At 42.3% G+C, this 21,854-nt stretch overlaps 1 protein-coding gene across 16 annotated transcripts in view; it reads right to left on the bottom strand.

The window, feature by feature from the left end:
• The window catches only part of nav3 (neuron navigator 3), a 470,935-nt gene that overhangs the window by 59,734 nt on the left and 389,347 nt on the right, over positions 1 to 21,854 (bottom strand). For 15 of the 16 annotated variants that reach the window (XM_074626295.1, XM_074626296.1, XM_074626298.1 and 12 more), the window contains 2 exons: positions 12,116 to 12,544; positions 8,503 to 8,625 (listed from right to left, as the gene is read on the bottom strand). In XM_074626295.1, the coding sequence (XP_074482396.1) occupies positions 8,503 to 8,625; positions 12,116 to 12,544 (552 nt within the window). The remainder of the gene's footprint in view (positions 1 to 8,502; positions 8,626 to 12,115; positions 12,545 to 21,854) is intronic. The other variant, XM_074626297.1, reaches the window with a different exon arrangement.

Genomic DNA, 21,854 nt, shown 5'->3' with positions numbered 1-21,854 from the left:
CCGATCTCCTCCCAACGTGGACTTTTGTGGACTGTCATTGCAAACTAGGGCTGTAGCGGGTTCACTGGCATCATATGAAACTAGAAAAACCTCAGGAATCCATTGGTACCAGCCTTGTCATACTAGCTTGTCACGAAGAAATCCAAATAACGCTCCAAACGTACACTAAATTTTGGCGAGGAAAAACTGTAATGGCCATTTTCAAAGGGGTCCCTTGACCTCTGACCTCCAGATCAGTGAATGTAAATGGGGTCTATGGGTACCCACGAGTCTCCCCTTTACAGACATGCCCACTTTATGATAATCACATGCAGTTTGGGGCAAGTCATAGTCAAGTCAGCACACTGACACACTGACAGCTGTTGTTGCCTGTTGGGCTGCAGTTTGCCATGTTATGATTGGAGCATGTTGTTTTATGCTAAATGCAGTACCTGTGAGGGTTTCTGGACAATATCTGTCATTGTTTCGTGTTGTTAATTGATTTCCAATCATAAATATATATATACATTTGCATGAAGCAGCATATTTGCCCACGCCCATGTTGATAAGAGGATTAAATACTTGACAAATCTCCCTTTAAGGTGCATTTCGCGATTAACTATTTTAATCGATTGACAGCCCTAATGGGAACTTCATTTGTAGGAGACAGGGCTGGTAAAATATGGACCAAAATGGGCATTCATCTAAGGCTGAATTCAAATCATAATGGATGCATGATTGCTAAACTGGAAGGCTCTTATTTAGCCAGTGAAACAGCGCACTGTGGACGATTTGAGGCTTGGAAGGGGAAAATATAACTTGATTCATTTGAGTACGACGGCGTTCGGTGGACTCTAAACTCCAGAAAAACAAAGTAGGGCAGGATGTCTTTTTATTTCATCACTGCCCACTCTGTAACTACTTGACTTCTCTTATTAATTCAGCGAGAACAGTCATTAATGAGGGTACCAAGCTTCCCCTGGAGGAAATTAAGAGAAATATTCAGATTAATGGCAAATAGAGAGACACAGTTGAATCAATGCCCGCGAATAAGAAACGAGAGGAAAACTTAGCTTCCAAAAAAAAACACTTTCCCTTGAGCTACTCTGAATGAATAGATGTTAATGAGTGTGTGTTTGTGTGGGCCTATATCTGTATGCGAGCACCTGCACAAGTGAGGACACACACATTTGCATGAACACACACACACACGAGCCAGACACAGCTGGGTACTCAAATCGGCGATAAAACTTCTCCCAATTACCATCACAGTTTGCTAAGTTTAGTCTGTGTGCTCTTCGTTAAGGTGACTGGAAAAAAAAAGACGGAGAGAGAGAGACAGACTGACGAGTGCCAGAAACACTTCAGAAAGCTAGAAAGCAGAAAACGCTGCACTTTCAGGTGCGACGTGAGAGGATATTTCCTTCCTAAGCGGCGCCCCTGGCAGAGATGAACCGCACAGAAACTTATATAACGACTGGCTTTGTCATTGATGGCAAAAAAAAAAAACCTTCTCCCCCAAATCTCCTCGCTGCTTACGGCAGCACCGAGGAGTCACTGCTCTGCAGAGTGACAGCCGGGATCCTGCTGCTAAGCGGCACACACAAACACACACACAGTATGCATATGGAGTCCAGGACAAGCACACAAACAAGCTCTCTTTTTGTCAAGCGTGGACAACACAACACACATTCAAACTGGTCTCCGATCCCCCAAAGCTTCAAATAACAACAACAACAAAAAAATGCAAAGCCAGCTGCCATGGTCAGACAAGAGGGTGAGCGAGGACGAGAGAGATAGGGCCACACCAGGATGCTAAAAGCGAGGCCCGGTTACTTATTCATGTCTCTGCTGAGCACGGGGGAGCCTGTCGGTGTCAAGACACTCTCCTTAGGGCGCCTCTCCTTGACAGTAAAGCCACGAGCATGCGCTCATCTATGTTGCATGACAGGAGGGTATTTTTAGAAGAGAGCCTTTTTAGCCGAGGCTGAATTCACCATTGTGTGTGTTTTTTTAAATGCACTGATCAGAAGAGAGAGCTGAGCTTTTGTTGTTCAGCTTGCTCTGGGGCAGATGGTCACTTTCAGGAATCTTTTTACTGTATTCTCAGCATAAACGAGAAACACACAATGTAACAACAAATAACTAGTATTTTTGACACTCTGTTCTGTTTGTTTGTTCTGTATCTTGTCACACTCAGTTTCATGAATACTGGTGGTGAAAGGCAGTCTCTGTTCCCATAGTGATGATAAAGGGGCCGTACACGTGCCGCGTCCTTTGCATGCTCAAATCTATTGTTACTTTTTCCTTCCAAAGTCCTTGGAAGGAGGTATTGTTTTCAACGGCATTGGTGGAGTGTAGCACAATGAACAATCCATTAGCGTTGAGCGACGCGTGACCCCGCCTCCTTCTGAGAGCAGAGAGATACGTGTGTGGATGTGTGGCGAGATTGTCCGAGGTGCGGCGGGAGCTGCAGGCCGTCCGCGGTGAGAAAGAAAAAAGCGGTAGATGACGGGATGAGAGACAACGTAGTGTAACGTCATACAAACATAATAAAGCTGCTGAATGAGAGAGGCATCCGCCGATACGTTACACGGAAACACACCGTGTTAATAACAAGCCGACCATCTCACGGTAACGCCAGCTGTGAGCTGTGATCTGTTTTTAAAGTCACGCACCTTGGCGGAGGGATGCGCTCTCCGAGTGCCATTCTAGTTGTCATTGTAGATGTGCGGCACGGCGCTCAAACGACGCCGTTGCGACGCACAAGAGTTCCCAAGCGCCTATTTTGCGTGTCATGACGGCTGCGACCCGAGATGAAAATAGTTAGTAACTGTTGGAGCGCTGCAGCGCCCACCGCATGTCATGTGACGAGGAACAACCAATCACAGCTGGCAGATATCTTTTCTTTCTTCCGTAGATGTCAGTCTACGGTAAATACAGTGGAGAAGTTAATCATTTTAGTGCAGGACCACCGAGAGCTTTATGATCTGTCCCACTCAGTATTTTACTGGCTTCACCCTTTCTGTGCGAGGACGTCACAACATCTGGTTAAAAAGGTGAGTGGGACTGACACAGAGAAATTGAGTGTAAAGCTACCGTGAGGGATTTACGGCGCTGGAAATGCATTTATCTTTGTATTGATTGTATTTAGTTTGGTCAGTGAGGCTTCCTGCTAAATTACCGCAACTTCATCATCATCGTCATCGCAGCACGCAGGATTTGGTTGCTTAATAACGGCAGGCGCGCAATCTGCAAAGCAAAAGCGGCACAGCTGGCATTTTCCACAAATGTTACATGTCCACAGGGGGGCATTTTTTATAGCGAGGGATCGCCTCGCTTCCCAGCATTAGACGATGGGTGATCGGCTGCCACTAGACACAAGGCGCCTGATTGGTTGAACGCTTTCCCTCGAGAGCTGCTGCTGCTCATCTTCTTCCTTCACAAAGATAACGCATCATTTTCTGTACAGCAGAGCATTTTTCCCAAGTAACATGGACACCCACATAGCTGATCTGAAGAAGTAGAGATCAGCAGTATCTAATAACACCACCTATAGTCACATCAAGCACATGTCTCATGTAAGGTTTAGTGCAGCAAGCATAAGCCCACACTGTTCTAGCCCCAGATGGTCTCAGTCACCTGCTGGCCGCCGGTCTCCATCTGATGAGTCATCGAGATGAATTTCCTCGGGGGGCTCTGTTGGTTTGGGATAAAGCTACCACGGGTGGCAGCCGGGGGAGTCGTTACGGACGGAGAAAAAGCGTGAAGCATAACGAGCCTCGTGGGAGAGCAGTTTATGTACACAGACCCACTCCCGCTTTCTGCCTCGCAGGAAGCCTCTCTACTGCTGCCAGTGTGCCGGGGAGGACCGGGGAGTGGAGGGACGGCTGTACCCGCCTCCAATTACTGCTTATTACTCCGAGAGGTAGAAAAGAAATGCTTAGTGATGCTAAAAGGAATCCATTGGATTCGCAAAGGAGGTTAAATAACGCTCCAAATTGACGCTAAATTTTGGTGAGGAAAAACTGTCGTGGCCATTTTCAAAGGGGTCCCTTGACCTCTGACCTCAAGATATGTGAATGTAAATGGGTTCTCTGGGTACCCACGAGTCTCCCCTTTACAGACATGCCCACTTTATGATCATCACATGCAGTTTGGGGCAAGTCATAGTCAAGTCAGCACACTGACACACTGACAGCTGTTGTTGCCTGTTGGGCTGCAGTTTGCCATGTTATGATTTGAGCATATTGTTTTATACTAAATGCAGTACCTGTGAGGGTTTCTGGACAATATCTATCATTGTTTTGTGTTGTTAATTGATTTACAATAGTAAATATATACATACATTTGCATAAAGCAGCATATTTGCCCACTCCCATGTTGATAAGAGCATTAAATACTTGACAAATCTCCCTTTAAGATACATTTTGAACAGATAAATGTGTGATTAATTTGTGATTAACTATGGACAATCATGCAATTAATTGCTCTTAAATATTTTAATTGATTGACAGCGGTACTGAAAGTTCAAGACGAGGGAACCGGATGGAAATATTAACTACAACTTCTATTAGAAAATCACTCCTGAATGTCACCAATTGAAGATAAACAGCCTATCCAATAGGACACTAACATTTTCTCTTGGATAACGGAGCCATAATAAAGCAGCACTGGAGTAGACATGCAAGACCATAAATAAAAATAAATATGACAGAGGGCAGGGGAAACTACACAACGTATATTTGCCTGTATGCTTTTCTGCTATTTGTCATTCCTAGAACGGCAGCGTGTGCATTTGAGGGAATGAAAAGTTCTTCAAAGTCAGCGAACAGATGGTTTGAACTTGGGCTTTATCCGCTACTCATTTCACTTAAAGCCGGGGGGGTTATGTGGGAAAAGAAGACGAATGCTTTGGGATGAAGAAGGAAGGGGGACCGATCACGGAAGGCAGATCCTGTCCTACGGAGGGAGCTAAAGCTGGGCTGAGGTGTGCAATCGCTTCGGAAATGAATCCCTCCCCTGAGCTTTGTCGTATGTCAGCGGGAAGTGACAGCTCAGCTTCTGACAATCACACATGTCAGAGGGAGGCAGGGGGAAGCATTAAAGCCATGTGTAGCTCTGTGTGTACGTTCATACAGGTTTGTAAGGAGGGAAATGGAAGCAAGGAAGGTTAGAGAGTTCAAATTGTGATCCAATCTGGAGTCTGTTGCCTGCAGGCATCTTACGGGGAAGCAGGCATCAATATTTCCTAATCGGCCCAGAGGCCCAGAGCGCTAACTCAGACTTTAGCTGAGAGAAGCTGCGATTCTTTTTGGATTTATGTCGAGGCAAGGTGAGGGACACTTTAGGCGTAATATTCAAATGCGGAGATGAGAACGCATGCAGGGTGATGCTGCGACGTGGCAAATGGAAGAGACAGTTCACAGTGTTCATGCTTATTCTCATCCTACACATCCTTTCGCTCTGCAAAGTCTGACGGGCAGATCAGTGTGAGACTGACGGAGGGAGGGCAGGTTAATCACACTATTCTGAACCTCCGCTCAGGTCTGGCCTGTTGTGACGCTCGCAGATATGATCGGACTCGCCCCCGGCTGACTGTTGTGACGAACATGCTCTTGAGAGCGAGCACGTACACCAGAAACAGACGGATCGTCTGGGCTGTGAAACAAGTGGATTATAAAGACCCTTTTTGTGTGTCGACGTCATGATTACGGTCACGGTGTCAGCTGGAGGCAAAACAAAGGAAAGACTGGAGGCTAACACTAGCAGTGGGCTAAAGTTACACGTTGAAAATGTCACCTTACTGTGTTATTGGGTACCAGAATCCAGATATCACAAACATCTGAGATGACAAACTGTGATTCGAGGCTCTAGCAACCCTTTCTCTCCATCTCTGAAACGCTTCGCCGATATTGTACGACTCTCTTTTTGACTGACTTTACTGAAGGATAGTTAACTATAGGCATCCAAAGATTTATACGCCCTCAATTCTGCCTCCACTTAACGCTCCGCCCACAAAATACGTCATCATGTTACCTAACAGGAAAGTGGTCTATATACAGACCGGTAGCACAGACAGATTCAGCAGGAAGCAAACCATCACCAGCACGTCTGCAAGCTGCACTTCACCCTGGTTAAATTCGCCTTACGTAACCCATGCATTGTGTCTTTAACAGCCCTTTACTAATTCAAATCATTATAACAAAAGCCAACTAATTCTTGAGAAGCATATCTGATTGCTTTTCATGCCTCCCACTCGGAGGCTGGTAACACTGCCAATCATTAAAATCTTGGCAGAAGTTGGGAGCTGGTTAAATGTCAGCGCATCAGTCGATTCCCCAGCAGCCTCTCCGAAGGCCTGTCATCACACAGTCGTAGCGTGGCAGCTTTAAATCGATAGCGCGTCTCTCTCCTTTTCGCCTCGTTTAGTCTTGGATGTCCCTGCAGTGGGGCGGTGCCCTGACCGTCGTCTCTCTCAAGGACATGAACTTATTTCATATTTTTTACTTTATGTTTGTTTTTTTATGAGCAAATCAGATGTGTTTGGTGTAAAGCAGATACTGTATGTTTGCTCCATATCATCTGTAGGCTGAAAGCTCTTCACCCGTCACCTTTTCACTACATTTCCCCTCTAATACCTCACCTTCACACCCCAGTAAGCTTCTATCTTCAACTAAAAACTCTCTATTTTTTGTAAACAAATGTATTAATTCCTATTTTTCTTATACAGTTAGTTATTAATCAATTAAATGCTTTAATTACTATTTTCATGACTCTTGTGGTCCTCCATACTGTTCGCCTTACGATTAGCTCCCTGTAGTGTCAGTGCTCTAAAGTTATTTTTAGAAAGAGCAGCAGATACTCACTAAATCCTCCTGGTTGCTTTAAATATGCAAATGATTGCATTATCTTATTAAATATGTGCTAATATGCATACATTTCCAGAGCAGATATCTGAACATTGGATAAAGCCAGGTTCAGAATTCTTGTTTCATTTTGTTGACATATTAGGGTGAAAGGTTTTTACAGAGGAAATTTTGTCTATCTCTTTATATCATTCCATAAATCACAAAATACTGTCAACAGCCATAAAAAAAAAAAAAAAATGCCATGTTTTTGGGGATAAATTGTCCTATAAACCAGGCTATGAATAATATATGAACAAACCTATGGACGGATGGAACCTGCCAAAAATAAATAAAACTAAATGAATAAATAAATAAATAAATGTCATTAAATGTAGCAAAAATAATATTAAAAATAAAGGTAGCCATTAATTAATTGATAAAATGTGACTTTTATTTGCTTCTTTATTTATTTATCTGTGTATTAATTCCCTTGTTTATTTACTTTTCTATTTAATTTTGGGTTCTGCTCCAGCCCGGCTACAACTCTGAACAGATAATGGATGGATATTTTAATTTTATTTATCGAGTCATTTATTTATTTATTTATTCATCAATTTATTTATTTATTTATTTTATCGATTTATTTATTTATTTATTAATTAATTAATTTATTCATTCATTTAGATTTATTTTGTCAGGTTCTGTCCTTCCTACAAACCTCTCTGTAGAAACCTTCAGAATATAGATAGGAGTGAAACTGGAAAATTTGGTGGACGTAAGTGCTATTGAAGTTGAGATTTCTTGCTCAGAGCCTTTAAAGATATAGATTGTAAATTTCCATACGTTTTGCAAGACACGTATGGACAAGTGAATAAAGATGAGTAAAAAATGTTAACTAATAGATCTTGCCATGAAACTTCCCCATTTGATAACTTACATGAAGACAAATATTTTTTTTGTATTACAATTTTTTTAAATTGTATGTTTAAATATTTAAATGAGACATTATCTAAATGCAAATTTAGGAGGAAACTACAGACGCAAATAGACAAAGTGTCGTAAAATAAACACCTAAATGTGTATTTTGGATGTTTTCTTTCCACTGGTTCTGAAAGAAGACATGTTATGGATGCAAAATATTTTTACTTGAGGTGTCTCCCTTTAATCGCTAATGCTTCTTCTCCTTGTATCCTTGTAGAAGTTGTTAGGTAGCGGCCTCAAGGTGACGCTTTACCTGCCGATTACATCAACTCAATTGGCTCTGAGAGGATCTTGCCTGCAGTTTCTGCTTGAGAAAGTTTTGATACGGTTTCAAACTTTCAGCGTACCCACTTTTCATTGCGCACACACATCACTGGCTGCCGAGCACAGTCTGGTGCGTTCGCCCTTGCAAACATCCACCTGGCTTAAAGAGAATGGCAAGCCACTGGAGCTTACTCAAACTCGTCGCAAGGTGCTCCGGAGATGAAACGTCAGCTAAATGTCAAAAAATCGAATGTGAAACTGTATGCAAATTTGGATATTTAACAATGTGCTTTCATGTATCCAGCGTGTCCGTGTGTGAATCTCAAAGAACCTCAATTAGACCCGGGTGAGGTTGACTCCACAACAGCGTCAAACACACATCAGCGAAGCAAGAAGCGACAGCGTGATTGACAGACTCCATCCTTACCTGTCGATGTCACCCTGCACCTCTTTGCTCCCTCTCTGGGATGCTTCTCGAGAAGAAGAAGTGGCGTCGGAGGCTCGGCCTGTGCTCCGCGTATAAAGATGGAGGCCGCCGTCTGTAAGGTATCTGTGAGAGGGGAAGTAATTAGAGGATGTAGGTGTTAAAGAAGGTGCTGCATACTTTTTTAATTAAAATAGAGCAACAGATTAATTAACCATCTGAGACCCGCGATCACGACCGATTTTACTGTCTTTTAGAATCTGTAGCAGGTTCAGTTTTAGAGCTAGAGTGAGGATAAGGATATCATATGCAACTTGAAAACCTAAGGAATCCATCGGTACCAACCAGGTAATCCTAACTTGTCGCGAAGAAGATTAAATAACGCTCCAAAGTTAAGCTAAATTTTGTCGAGGAAAAACTTTCATGGCCTTTTTCAAACGGGTCCCTTGACCTCTAACCTCAAGATATGCAAATGAAAATTTTATGGGTGAATATTTCTGCGTACTGGGGTCCCTAAACAGTCTTGGAATTACATAAATTGGGTATCACTGTAAAGCTGAGACTCTTGTGGATCCAATGAGCCCAACTGTATTCATGTGTGACGATGTTAGTCCCCATAGGAGACATTTCATTGTATTGAGACCATTTTTTGAAACGTGACCTCACTGTATAAAATGACCTGTGGTGACCTCTAGGATAATCACAGCCTCATGAAACTTTAAAGCCACAAACTAGAGACCTAGAGCATTCAGAGGATGCATGGCTTTCATAGCTAGATTGACAATAAGGGGGTTTCTGAGCAGTTTACACAACAGAAGTGCTCGCCATCTAATTGCCGAAAAATGCAATTCTTGCAAAATCTCCTCATGTCACGTCATGTTTTTGATCCCAAATCACAGCATGGCTTTTTCTATGGTGTTCCTCAAGGTCTTGGTGTCTTAATGTGGTATTTTGGAGGGATTATTGATCATTTTTATCGATTCTTGAGTGGTAAAAAATGGTTAAATTTAGCAGCAAATCTGTGTAACAAATGGTATCAACCCAAAAATTGCTGCAACAAGTTATGAGACATAATAGAGCATGGGGATGGACATCATATACTTCTATCATAATGTTCTAAGCCCTTGAGACACAGAGCAGCATCTCAAATTAATCGTCAGGGTCTGAGCTTTCAGATGATGTTCACCACTTCTATGTGACATCTACTGCTGACCTGCTATCTCCCCTAAAGACCCCCTGCACCCCCTTAAAAAAGACAAAAACTGGTCTATTGTGGGTCTCAGAGGGTTAATAAAGAGCAACAGATTAATTAAATTAAACCAGTAGAGAAAATACAGTGACTTGATGGTTACACTGACTAATGAGTTTAGGCTGTATGAGCATTTCTGCACAAAAAAAAGTGCATGTTTAAACATATATGTGTGGCAGCGAGTAAGATCCAAGGCTGCTGCCAGAAAGCTATCAGACACGGCTGATAAGACACGGGGATCATTAGCGTTCAGCTAATTAAGCTAATAATTCAGCTAATCACCCTTCCCTCCCGACATGTTGCTACATTTTCTGTTCTGACACGTCTTTAATCCTACGGATGCTTTACTCCATCACTCCTTGCTTCACAGAAACTCTTTGCAGGAAGCGCACAGATACAAAGCGGGAGTGTGTGTGTGTGTGTGTGCTCCCACTCGCCCACAGCATTTGCTGCTATTGAGTGAATGAAGGTCAGAAGCTCACACGCACGTTGTCACCGCGATGTTTGTGGAAGACTCCGACTTATCTGTTTTCATTCATTCAGCTAATCTGTCAGCGTATCCGCTGGCCTCAAGGTTCACGCTTCACTTTCAAGGCATGACAAAGCTGTGACGGCCTTGGTGGATGTCAGCCGGCTATTCGTTTTAATGTACAAAGAGAGATGGGTGAGGCCCTGGTGACTGTATGAATACACAGCTAACCATGAATCACAGTTTTTTTTCTACTAAACCCAGCAGGCACTGCGGCTTTGAATGGGAATGTATCACTTCTCCTGATGACCCTGATTCATGAAAACCTTTAAAGTCGTGATTTAGTTGGTACGAATCAGTGATTTTTCAAAGTGCACTTTGTCCGGGGGTCGGCGAAATAATTAGCTGTAAATCATAAAATTGTGCTGAGTCATTAAAAAGTACATATACATACAGATGGGGACCATTTGTGCCAACAAAACGAGTATATTGTGTCCATTAACTACCATCCATAGTTAGCTCTGGGCCAATAGAAACGCTGTCATGAATCAGTCACTTCACTCAGGGCACAACGAACCGTTCCTGCTGCTGCTTAGCTCAGCTTATTAGAGAAATATTTGAGTCAGTCCACATCATCAAGTGACGCTGAGACCAAACTAGCTAAACTGAGAAAAATATGATGACAGTTATATCGAGCGGTTTATTGAGAACAGCGACGGGAGACCAAAATGCGTCATGTGATATTACTGCAGATTTCTGCTGTAGTGCTGGGCAATGTATTGATATCATATCGATATTGTGATATGAGACTAGATATCGTCTTAGATTTTTGATATCGTAATATCATAATATGGCTTAAGTATTATCTTTTCCTGGTTTTAAAGGCTGCATTACAGTAAAGTGATGTGATTTTCTGAACTTACCAGACTGTTCTATTATTTGCCTTAACCAATTAAGTAATTAAATCCACATTACTGATGATTATTTATCAAAAATCTCATTGTATAAATATTTTGTTAAAGCACCAATGGTCAACCACACAATATCGTACAATATCAATATTGTGATATTTGATTTTCTCCATATCCCAAAGCTCTAATCTGCTGTTAACCTAGTGTTAGCCTATTATTATAATATCTGAATCATGCAATCACAATGACGGATAGCAGACTTCAATAACTTCATAAGTCATAAACCATGGCAACAGCCAGCGTGTCCCAGTCGTGTGTTGTGAGCTTTTTGCAGCGCTTTTTGTAAATGCTGCGCATCAAATTGATGTATTTGAGTGTCGTCAAGTTGGCGAAGATGTTTCTTCATTTGCTTGTGTTGCGTATATGTATGCATGTGTTTTCTTAATTTGCGGTGTGTTGAGCTCTCAGGGCCACTGATCATGGCTGTAAAAAGTCAAATATACATTTAAATATTCAATCACTGATACAGATATAGAGACTCCACCACCAGGTTTGGTACCTGCTATTAGTCTCACATTGATGAACAATTCTGTTAATTTTTAGAGCATAAGATTGAAAGCTTGCTATGATGATGTAAAATGTTTGTTTACGTCAGTTAAATGGTACATAGTGGAGGTTTTGGCTCCTAGCAGCACTATGGAGTCATGTTTTAATGGGTGGGTGCACATTTTGTTAGTACCAGGCATACATACAGTGGGCATGCATGTGAGCGCGTTATTCCTTTGGTCGACACTCATGGCAGTAATGCGCCAACAACGAAGACTGTTAGTGAGCAAATATGCATGTAAACAATGCACAAAATGCATTTTGGTGAGTAACATTGTTATACATGTGAATCAATTAAATCAAATTATTGATCGGGCCGTTAAAGCAGGGATTAGTCAGAGCATCAGAGGAAGCCAACATGCTTAGCACTCGTCATCCTACCCGCTGGTGATCTCATCCATCCGGCCGTTCCTCCCTAGGATGTCCCCATCACTCATGTACCCTGCCATCTCCATCTGCTTCCCTCCTTCCAGCCCTCCTCCTCCTCCTCCTCCTCCTCCCTTCTCCCCCTGCTCCGCCCCCCTCGCCCCTGCCGCTGCCGCCGCTCGCCTGAGGGGGGCGCTGTACACAAACCTGGAGGGGTCCGGGTGCCCGCTGTAGCGGCCCGTGGTGGTGCCGGCGCTCGTCGTGCTCGCCCTGGGCGCGGCGGTGTAGCCGCTGGGCATTGAGGGGGCGTCGCCTGCCTGGAGGCGCGGGGTTTGGGTTTGGCCCAGACGCCAGGCCATGGGGGAGGAGCGCGTGGTGAGGGCTGGTAGGCTCCGCCCATTGACCTCGGTGGTTACCGTGGTGTCGAAGGTCGTTTCTAGTGTACTGTGGAGACAGAGGGGTAGAAAGAGAAAACAAAGGGTTAACGCTGATTCTTGATATGACACAGCAAAAAAAAAAAAGTGCCTTGGGACCTATTTTACTGTCTTTCAGCGGCAGGTTCAATTTTAGAGCTGGAGTGAAGAACAGATAGCATTTGAAACTGAGGAGTAAGGAATCCATCGGTACCAACCATGTCATACGAGCTTGTTGGGAAGGAGGTTAAACAACGCTCCAAAGTTGGGCTAAATCTTGGCGAGGAAAAAACGGTCATGTCCATTTTCAAAGGGGTCCCTTGACCTCTAACCTCCAGATATGTGAATGAAAATGGGTTCTATGGGTACCCACGCATCTCAGATTAATCTTCAGGTTCTCAGCTTCCAGATGACGTACACCACTTCTATGTGACATCTACTGCTGACCTGCTATCTCCCCCTAAAGACCCACTGTACCGCGCTCTAAAAAGGACACAATCTGGTCTATTGTGGGTTAAATGCACCAAAATCACAAGTCTGAGTCATCGTATCAGGTGCACTCCTGTGCGAAGGGCAAGTCATTCAGGTGAAAAGATCAGTCGTATTTTAAGTAGAGAGCTGTCTACATCAGTTGAGCGCCACTCCCTTCAAATCTCACGCTGTTTCTCCTAACATCGCTTTATGTATGCGTGTATGTGTGTGTGTGTGTGTGTGTGTGTGTGTGCGGGTGACCTTCCTAAAGTGTTGTTACTTCCAGTGTGTTAACTTGAAGAGGAGGAGGAGGAGGAGGAGAAAGTGAAGGCTCCCTTGAGAACATATGTCACATGGAGATGGAGATGGAGATGGAGAGAGAAACAGCGATGCTTCCATCCAACCATCAGGTGTGTTTTATGAATACTTTTGAAATGCCAGAGAAAATAAAACGTGAATCAGGTGCATCAGGGTGGCAGCGAAATGTCAGAAAAAAAGAGGTAATAACGGCAGCTTTACGGATCTTTACTGGCTTGTCATTTCCAATCAGGTTTTCTATATTGTTATATCACCATTTGCATGTAAAATAAAATAGAAATAATTAAAGTTTCATCAACATGTTTCTTTGGTATTCTGATAGATGACAAAATCAGGTTGGCATTGTCCGCAGAAAGGTCACCAAATCTCTTGGGACTCTGAGAAAAATAAGAGGTTTTGTACACAAAACATGTCCCTTTTAATTTATCAATATTTAACCTACTATTATATTGTACTTTTCCAATTTATCTGAACAAAATATTGCTGCTACAGAAACAGAAAAATGTAGTCACTAAAATCAATGTATAATCATGATAAATAATCGTGATTATCATTTTGCCCATAATCGTGCAGCCCTACTAGAGAAAGACAGATCTTGTGTCGGAGAGAGAGAACAGTGTGAGTGTGAGAGTAAGTGAGATGTTAGCAAATAAAAGCAGCCAAGATAAGGAATGCAACCTGATGGAGGGAGACAAAGAGGACTGACTCACTATCCTGACAATCCTCCATTAGCCCTGCGACAGACACAGTAGCCCGTTATTCTCTAGAAGGATCTGAACGTGTCGAGTACTGTGCAACACACGTCTTTCATCTATCAAAGGATGCCTTGCAAGATCTTTACAACAAAAGAATGCTGCTTGATTTTGCACATTTTTATGACGGCGTGTTACAGTAGAAGTGCAGCAAGTGAGGACTGTGAAAGCCACTCACTTGATGCATCCAGACACAGAGAGAGAGAGCAGAGCATGACGGCGGTGGCGGTGGTACCTAGCGTGAGCTCTCTCTGCTGGGAAAAAGAGTGCACTGCATTCACACCATGAACAAACCACACATGAAGCTGCTCTGATCTGTGTCTTTAAGGGTAATGTGTATTCCAGTCACAGACATCCCTGTGTCAACACAATGACGGCGTGCTCTATTATATACGTATCGCCATGGAAACAAGACTAATATATATAGGAAAAGTGTAAACAGGATTAAGGGGTTTATATGTGCCTGTTGGCACACGTTGCTAACACTTTAATAAACAATTTGATTTATACAATATAAGGATGTGATGTTTGTATGTTAATACAACGGTTGTCAATCGATTAAAATATGTAATCGTGATTAATTGCACATGTTTTATCTGTTCAAAATGTACCTTAAAGGGAGATTTGTCAAGTATTTAAAAAAAAAATGTGATTGCTTTATGCAAATGTATGTATATATTTATTGTTGGAAATCAATTAACAAAACAAAACAATGACAGATATTGTCCAGAAACCCTCACAGGTACTGCATTTAGCATAAAAAATATGCTCAAATCATAACACTAACACCTTTGGCCCTACTAAAATAGGGAGTTATTATCGCGTTAACTTTGACAGCCCTGATTAAAACACTAAATTGAAGCGTTATCAGCATATTCTAATGTAAATGCACTCATTGTCTGCCAGTACTCACTTATAAATGATGTACAGATGCAGCCAATACAAAAAAAACACACTGTATGTTTGCAGCACATGGAAACAATATTCTTTAAGAGGAAAAAACATAGCTGATGATGCAGTTGAAGTGGAGGACAGTAGCTGGATATGTGGGACGAGACACCTATTTGCATGCCTGCCTCTGTATGCTGGCCGTCATTAGGTGACAAAAGCAATGACATCTTAAAACAGCGTCTCACACATAGCAGTGAGAGAGGTGTGAGAACAGCCTCGTCTGTGATGTGTGTGTGTTGGGTGAGTAAAGGGCGGGACGCTGCACCCCTCTGATGCCAACGTGTGAGGGGCAGCGATGCCAGCCTATATTCACAACGCATCTCCATCAACACCTCGCCGAGATCCACACACACACACACACAAAACCCAATGACACACGCAGCGCCGTGTCAGAGTGCCGAGAAGCCAAATTAAACAAACAAAAAAACAAAACAATCTGACAAGCGATCGCAGACCGAATATGGAAACACAGAAATCAATTTGCCACGGTATAGAAATCAAAATCATTTAACCGTTCGTACACAATGTAACTCGCTAAATCAGCTTATCTTTATCTCCAGGCAGCAGAGAGGAAAAAAAACCACAGAGAGAGGCAGATAAACTGACGGAGACTGTGTGTGTGTGTGTGTGTGTGTGTGTGTGTGTGTGTGTGTGTGTGTGTGTGTGTGTGTGTGTGTGTAGGATGAAGGATATGACTGAACAGGAAGAAGGGAAAGGTGCTGAGATATTTTACACGTCTAAACTACATGTTAAATTAAAAAACGCACAGGATACAACACATTCTACAATGTATGATTATAACGACTACACACAGTATAACATCAACATATCGTTGCTATATATCATTGGTTGTCTCGTGTAAATATAGCAACACAGTCTCACGACAGTTTGTGAAACAGTCATGAAATTGAATCCACATAAACGCTCAGCACGGCTTTCAACAACGTTGTTCGTTTTCCTATGAATGTCCAGCAACGCACGTGTCAGTTTCCGCTCCAGTCTTTTCAAAATAAAACTTATTAGTTAGGCTTAGGAATAGATCCACTTGGTTAGGCTTAGGCAACAAAACTACTTAGTTAGCTTTAGGAAAAGATCGCGGTTTGGGTTAAGATAACTCCAGAAGTGCTACTTAAGTTACTTAAGTACGGGAGTTACGTGACAAATAAAATAACGTTGACTTCTGGTTTCACACGGGACACAAACACTGGTCTCCAGGGCGAAAGGTGTTGAGGGCAACAAAACAACTTAGTTAGCTTTAGGAAAAGATCACGGTTTGGGTTAAAATAACTCCGTAAGTGGCGTAACTTAAGTACGGAAGTTGCGTGACAAAAACTACTTAGTTACCTTAAGGAAAAGATCGCAGTTTGGGTTAAAATAATAATAATAAGTGGCGTAACTTAAGTACGAAAGTTGCGTGACAAAAACTACTTAGTTAGGTTTAGGAAAAGATCGCAGTTTGGGTTAAAATAACTCCGTAAGTAGCGTAACTTGAGAACAGAAGTTGCCTTACAAAAAACGACTTAGTTAGCTTTAGGAAAAGATCGCAGTTTGGGTTAAAATAATAATAATAAATGGCGTAAGTTAAGTACGGAAGTTGCGTGACAAATAAAACAACGTTGACTTCTGGTTTCACACGGGACACGAACACAGGTCTCCTGGCTCTTTATACTTCCCGGTTCACAATAACGTGAATTACATATTGAATTTATTTCGTGCTGCCCATCACGAAAACAATTTGAAATACGTGTCTATGTACACGAATCAATACATCACATTTCCCACAAACTCCTGCTGCTTTTTTGAGGATCTCTGCTTGATTACACGATCTGGTATGAAGGCAGAACCAAAACCAAAATAAATCCTAACAGAGGGAGGACTGTTCTGTTTAGCCAAGAGCTCGGCAGGAGAAGAATCCATGTTGACAGCAGGGGATTGGTTATTGCTGAGCAATGCTAAATATAAATACACTGGAAGGTTCTCCTGCTGCTGCTAATGAGAGTTTGAACATGTAGTTCTCATGGAGGTTCATTCACTGATCTACGTACAAATGTAATTCTGCAACACAACTTCAAAGGCTCTCAAATGTCACGTGCAATATTAGCCACAGTATGTTTTCATAGTAGCAGTTCTTTCATTCCTTGTAACCTTATAACTAGATCACCTACAAAGTTTTAACAGTATTAGAGGACTTTATTTTAGAGGACTGTTGTTAGTTTTGGTTTTCCAGTGAAAGCATCCAGATGCAGGCTGTGTTTTCTTCTTCTAAACTAAACTATTGCTGCTCAACGCACCATATTCCCTTTATGGGAGTTGGTCTGAACTTGAGTGCACTCCGCATCATAAACTGAGAGTTAAATCACAACAAAGACTCCAAAATCACTCCCACTATTCACTCATTTACAACTCCCTATAGGACATACGCTTGCTGCTTCACTCTGTAGTAAGCAGTCAATGGAGATTTCAGGCACTCAAGAATCACAACTTTGCATCACGGCTGACAGGTGAAGTGTTGCACAACTTGTTATTTTCACATCTGCAGTGCTCACGCATTGCATTGTGGGATTGTTAGCAGAACTATACTGTATACTGCACTACTTTGAGTGCACTGCATTTTGCCGTGCTTCCCAGTGTGAACGCACTTATGCACTCAAAATAGTAAGTGTAAGTACAGAAGTACGCGGATTGGAACACACTCTTAGTCAGCCATATCTGGCATGATGTCAACATATCTATCATAGGTGGAGGCTTCAGATAAGCCCAGTGTTTTTTTTTTGCCTCTTCCTGCACTGTATATTATTCATTTATTTTTTTGTTATGCTGTATAGTCTTAAATTGTGCAAAATAAATAAACAAATAAACAAACAAAATAATTTACATAAACTGTAATATTGATTTGTGGACGACCGTTTTGAAAACTCACGTTTGGCATTTTGGCCATCGTCATCTTAGTTTTTCTGGAGCCAGATGAGACCATATTCGGACGAGAGGGGAGGAGCTTTATGGTCTATTTGACTCTAAATGGGACCATAATTTACTAAATGAACATCATGCTGTATTGAAGAAGACTTGAAACTAGAGATTGAGACCATAAACTCATGTTTACAATGTTTACTGAGGTAATAAATCAAGTGAGAAGTAGTCTCATTTTCTCATAGACTTCTATACAATCAGACTTCTTTTTGCAACCAGAGGAGTCGCCCCCTGCTGGCTGTTAGACAGAATGAAAGTACTTTTTCAACCTGGAACCTTTTTTACCATGTTTTTGTGTCTAACTGACAAATAGGAAGAACCATTTCTGAAATTGGTCCAATATTGAGGGAGAGCGCTGTAGACGGCAGCTGCTCACGGGCTGCGATATGATGCTAATGGGGCAAGCTGGCACCGTCATTAACATTCACTAAAAGTGGGTAGCTTTGGTATTTTTCAACCTCGACCCTATTTTTCCATGTTTTTGTGTCTAACTGACTAATAGGGACAACAATTTCTGAAATTGGTCCAGCATTGAGGGAGAGTGCTGTAGACCCACGGGCTGCAATGTAATCCTATTGGGGAAAGCAAGCACCGCTATTTATGTCCACTGAAAGTGCTTGTTTTTTGCATGACATGCTCCAATTGTTATTATAAGTGTCTGACATTACCTTTCACATTGGCTTCACTTTTCAGACCCAGCAGCTATGTCCACTTCTTTATGGTCATTTAGTATTTTGTTATTGGGAAATCGTACCTTTAATTAAACCAGCTCTGAGTTATCAGCTGCAGTTAGCAGTCCGGTTTCATTACCTGGATTTATGTAAAAAAATGAATTTACATAATTAAGATTCACTTGTGCAATACATTTTTAAAAAAGCTTTGCAATTAAAACTGCATTGAGATTGAGTTGGATGTGTGTTCATATTAAAGTAAAAGAGAATTAATAAAGAAAGAATCAAACTACAAATAAATATTCCATTGTTATGTAAATTATTTTGAGAAAGTGTCATGACTGGGTATTTCACAGCCTTAATGTATTCCAGCTTCACTGTAGAACCTAGATATCCAATATACTGTATATAATTTGTAAGTCAGCAACTCATGCTTGGTTGAATTTCACAGTTACTGCTCTCCAGCTTTGGAGGGCAGAAAATACTGGCCTTGTTTAGTGTGCACGCTTATGTGGTAGCGAGGCTGGCATTGGAACTGACAGATGTTAAACTCTACTGGATTGAGAGCAATTCAGAGCAATTGCTCACCGCCATCACAGCGCACATCTTCAATCTGGATCCTGAGATAGGGTCCCCCGCCCGACCGCCGACGCAACCATCATTCAACACGTGCACTCCAGTCAGAAACAGCCAAGTCACTTTCCATCTTCCATCATAAACTGAAAACTCATCTTGTCAAGAAGTGCCTCGTATTACCTTCCTCCAGCTGAATCATGTCACTTCTCCACTCCAGTCCGACTGCTCTCACAAGAACATTGTCAGGGATTGAAAAGTGTCTCTGGCTCTGAAACGTCGTTACCGTTAAGAACTTGTAAATTTGGTAGCTTAGCTTCACATTTACTGTACGGCTGCAATCATTGTAAATCGCTTGGGATGGAAGTGTCGACTAAATGTACGTTAAAAAAAGGGAAAAATGTGTTTGTTTCACAATCCCATACATGCACGCCAATATGCAAGGCCAGCTCTGGTCCTTTTGGTGCCCTAGGCGAAATTACGATTGCAACTTCCATGTCCGTCACGTGATGCCGTTGGGCCCAAAAATACTTTTTCCCACATTTGGAAAGACACGTCTGTAACTCAGCAGATAATTATTTTTGAGGTGAATCAACTCCCCAGTACAAACACTGTAATAGTCCTTATTTAAAAAATCTAGTTTTTAAAGTAGTAAAATGAACTAATAGCTAAATCCAGAGTAATTTCCCTTCCTCCGTTTATATGAATGAGACCCAGACCGAGGCTGGAGCGCCAAGCCATGGCGAAGTCGTGACGTTGGGACTCATGTGTCGAGCGGACGCTACTGCGCATGTTCCATGTGCTCAAGGTCCAGGTACCTTTCCAGGCGGAAGTCGAGCCATTTTGTCTTCATGAGCCACTGAGCAACTTTCATAGGAATGAACGGGGCCCTGCCTCCAACGCTGTATCCAGTTCTCTTAATACATCCATCGGTTCAACCCCCCAGAACCCTAACCCTAGCCTCGTACACCGCAACTTGCCCAAAACTGCAAGTGGTTATCATAAAGTGGGCATTTCTGTAAAGGGGAGACTCGTGGGTACCCATAGAACCCATTTACGTTCACATATCTGGAGGTCAGACGTCAAGGGACCCCTTTCAAACTATATGCCCTAAGCCAGCCCTGACAATAGGACCAACGACTATCTCCTCACTTCGAAAGCGATGAATAATTCAGATGGCCTCATTCTCTACGTACCAAATGTAAACACAAAATAAAACAAACCCCGACCGGGTGAAGCTATTATGTTGGAAAAGTCATGTGGCGCTGGCTGAATCCCTGTGGGACTAGACAGGGATCCCTCAGGCCCCAGCAGCAGAAGCCAGGGATACAAGAAGCGGAGATTCTCTGTTTGCTGTGCCAGGTTTGTCCTTGAAAATGACTGCATTTCCTAACGCGTGGAGCTGTTTCTCTTTTTCCCTTCAAATGCCAATCAATACCATTTTTCATTGTCTGGATAGAAAGAAAAAAAAACAGTGGAGGGTTTAATGTGTTTTTTGATCAATAGAGATCGTCTGCGGGGGCCCCCAACACACTGAAGAATGTCGCGGATGTGAACTGAGCTGTTGTGATGGCTGCAATATCAAAGCAGCAAGGTCAGCTCACAGAGAAAGGGACGTGGATTCAGGGCCTCGGGAACTGCAGCTTAACAACACAGAGCCTTATCAACCGGGTCGGTAATTTAACGTTAACATTAGCGGCCACCGGCTCCAAAGGCAAGCACGCAATTTATAGTCAGTTTTAATCTAAATTTTCATAATGCACATGGAGCTTCTGGGAGCAAAGTCTTTATGGAGCAGAAAGGCCCGATGCATAATGATACAAAACTAATGGTGGAAAGAGCAGGTATTAGTGAGCTCCATCACCGCAGTAGTAGATTTTATCTAACGTGGCAATGAAGTTAGGAACTGTGGTTAAATGAAGTTGCACTATTAAGAGTCGAGGCAACAACAGCTGTCCGTGACAGACTCGTGGGTACCCATAGAACCCATTTTCATTCACATATGATTGTTGTCTAAGTTTGGAGCACTATTTCGCCTCCTTCTCGACAAGCTAGTATAACATGGTTGGTACCAATGGATTCCTTAGGTTTCCTAGTTTCATACGATGCCAAGTATCTTGAAACCACTACAACCTAAAAATCGCAAGCTGTGTTAATGCGTTAATTAAATTAGGGGCGTTAAAATGTATTTGCGTTAACACGTTATTATCGCGTTAACTTTGACAGCCCCTAAAAAACATTAAAGGGACTGAATGTAACTTTTTACACATATAAATTGTTTTTTATTGCCAGTGTGTGAACGGGTTGTGACCGAACCTAAGAAATGAGACCTTACGCAACTTTCTGGGTTTCCTCTCTCAGCCTGTAGACTGCTTTTAATGTGATGAACCCGTTTATACCGGGAAAAACCCAACAGATGTGACGTCATGTGTCTTTATTTTCAGCTCCGCTTACAGAGTTAACAGTGTGCAACCATAGCTAACATTTGGTTAGAAATTGAGTCCATTAACGCCAGTAAACGACCAGCCCCCCCACCACAACTCAGTTGTTATATCTAGTGAAGCACGTTTTGCAAAACAGGAATGTGACCGACGTCGGAGGAAAACTAGGCTCAACATCGGCCGGGCCTTCGATT

This window comes from Sebastes fasciatus, chromosome 23, assembly GCF_043250625.1.
Source record: "Sebastes fasciatus isolate fSebFas1 chromosome 23, fSebFas1.pri, whole genome shotgun sequence".
NCBI lineage: Eukaryota > Metazoa > Chordata > Actinopteri > Perciformes > Sebastidae > Sebastes > Sebastes fasciatus.
Note: the sequence above shows the minus strand (reverse complement) of the source record. Positions and strands in the feature narration are given on the sequence as shown.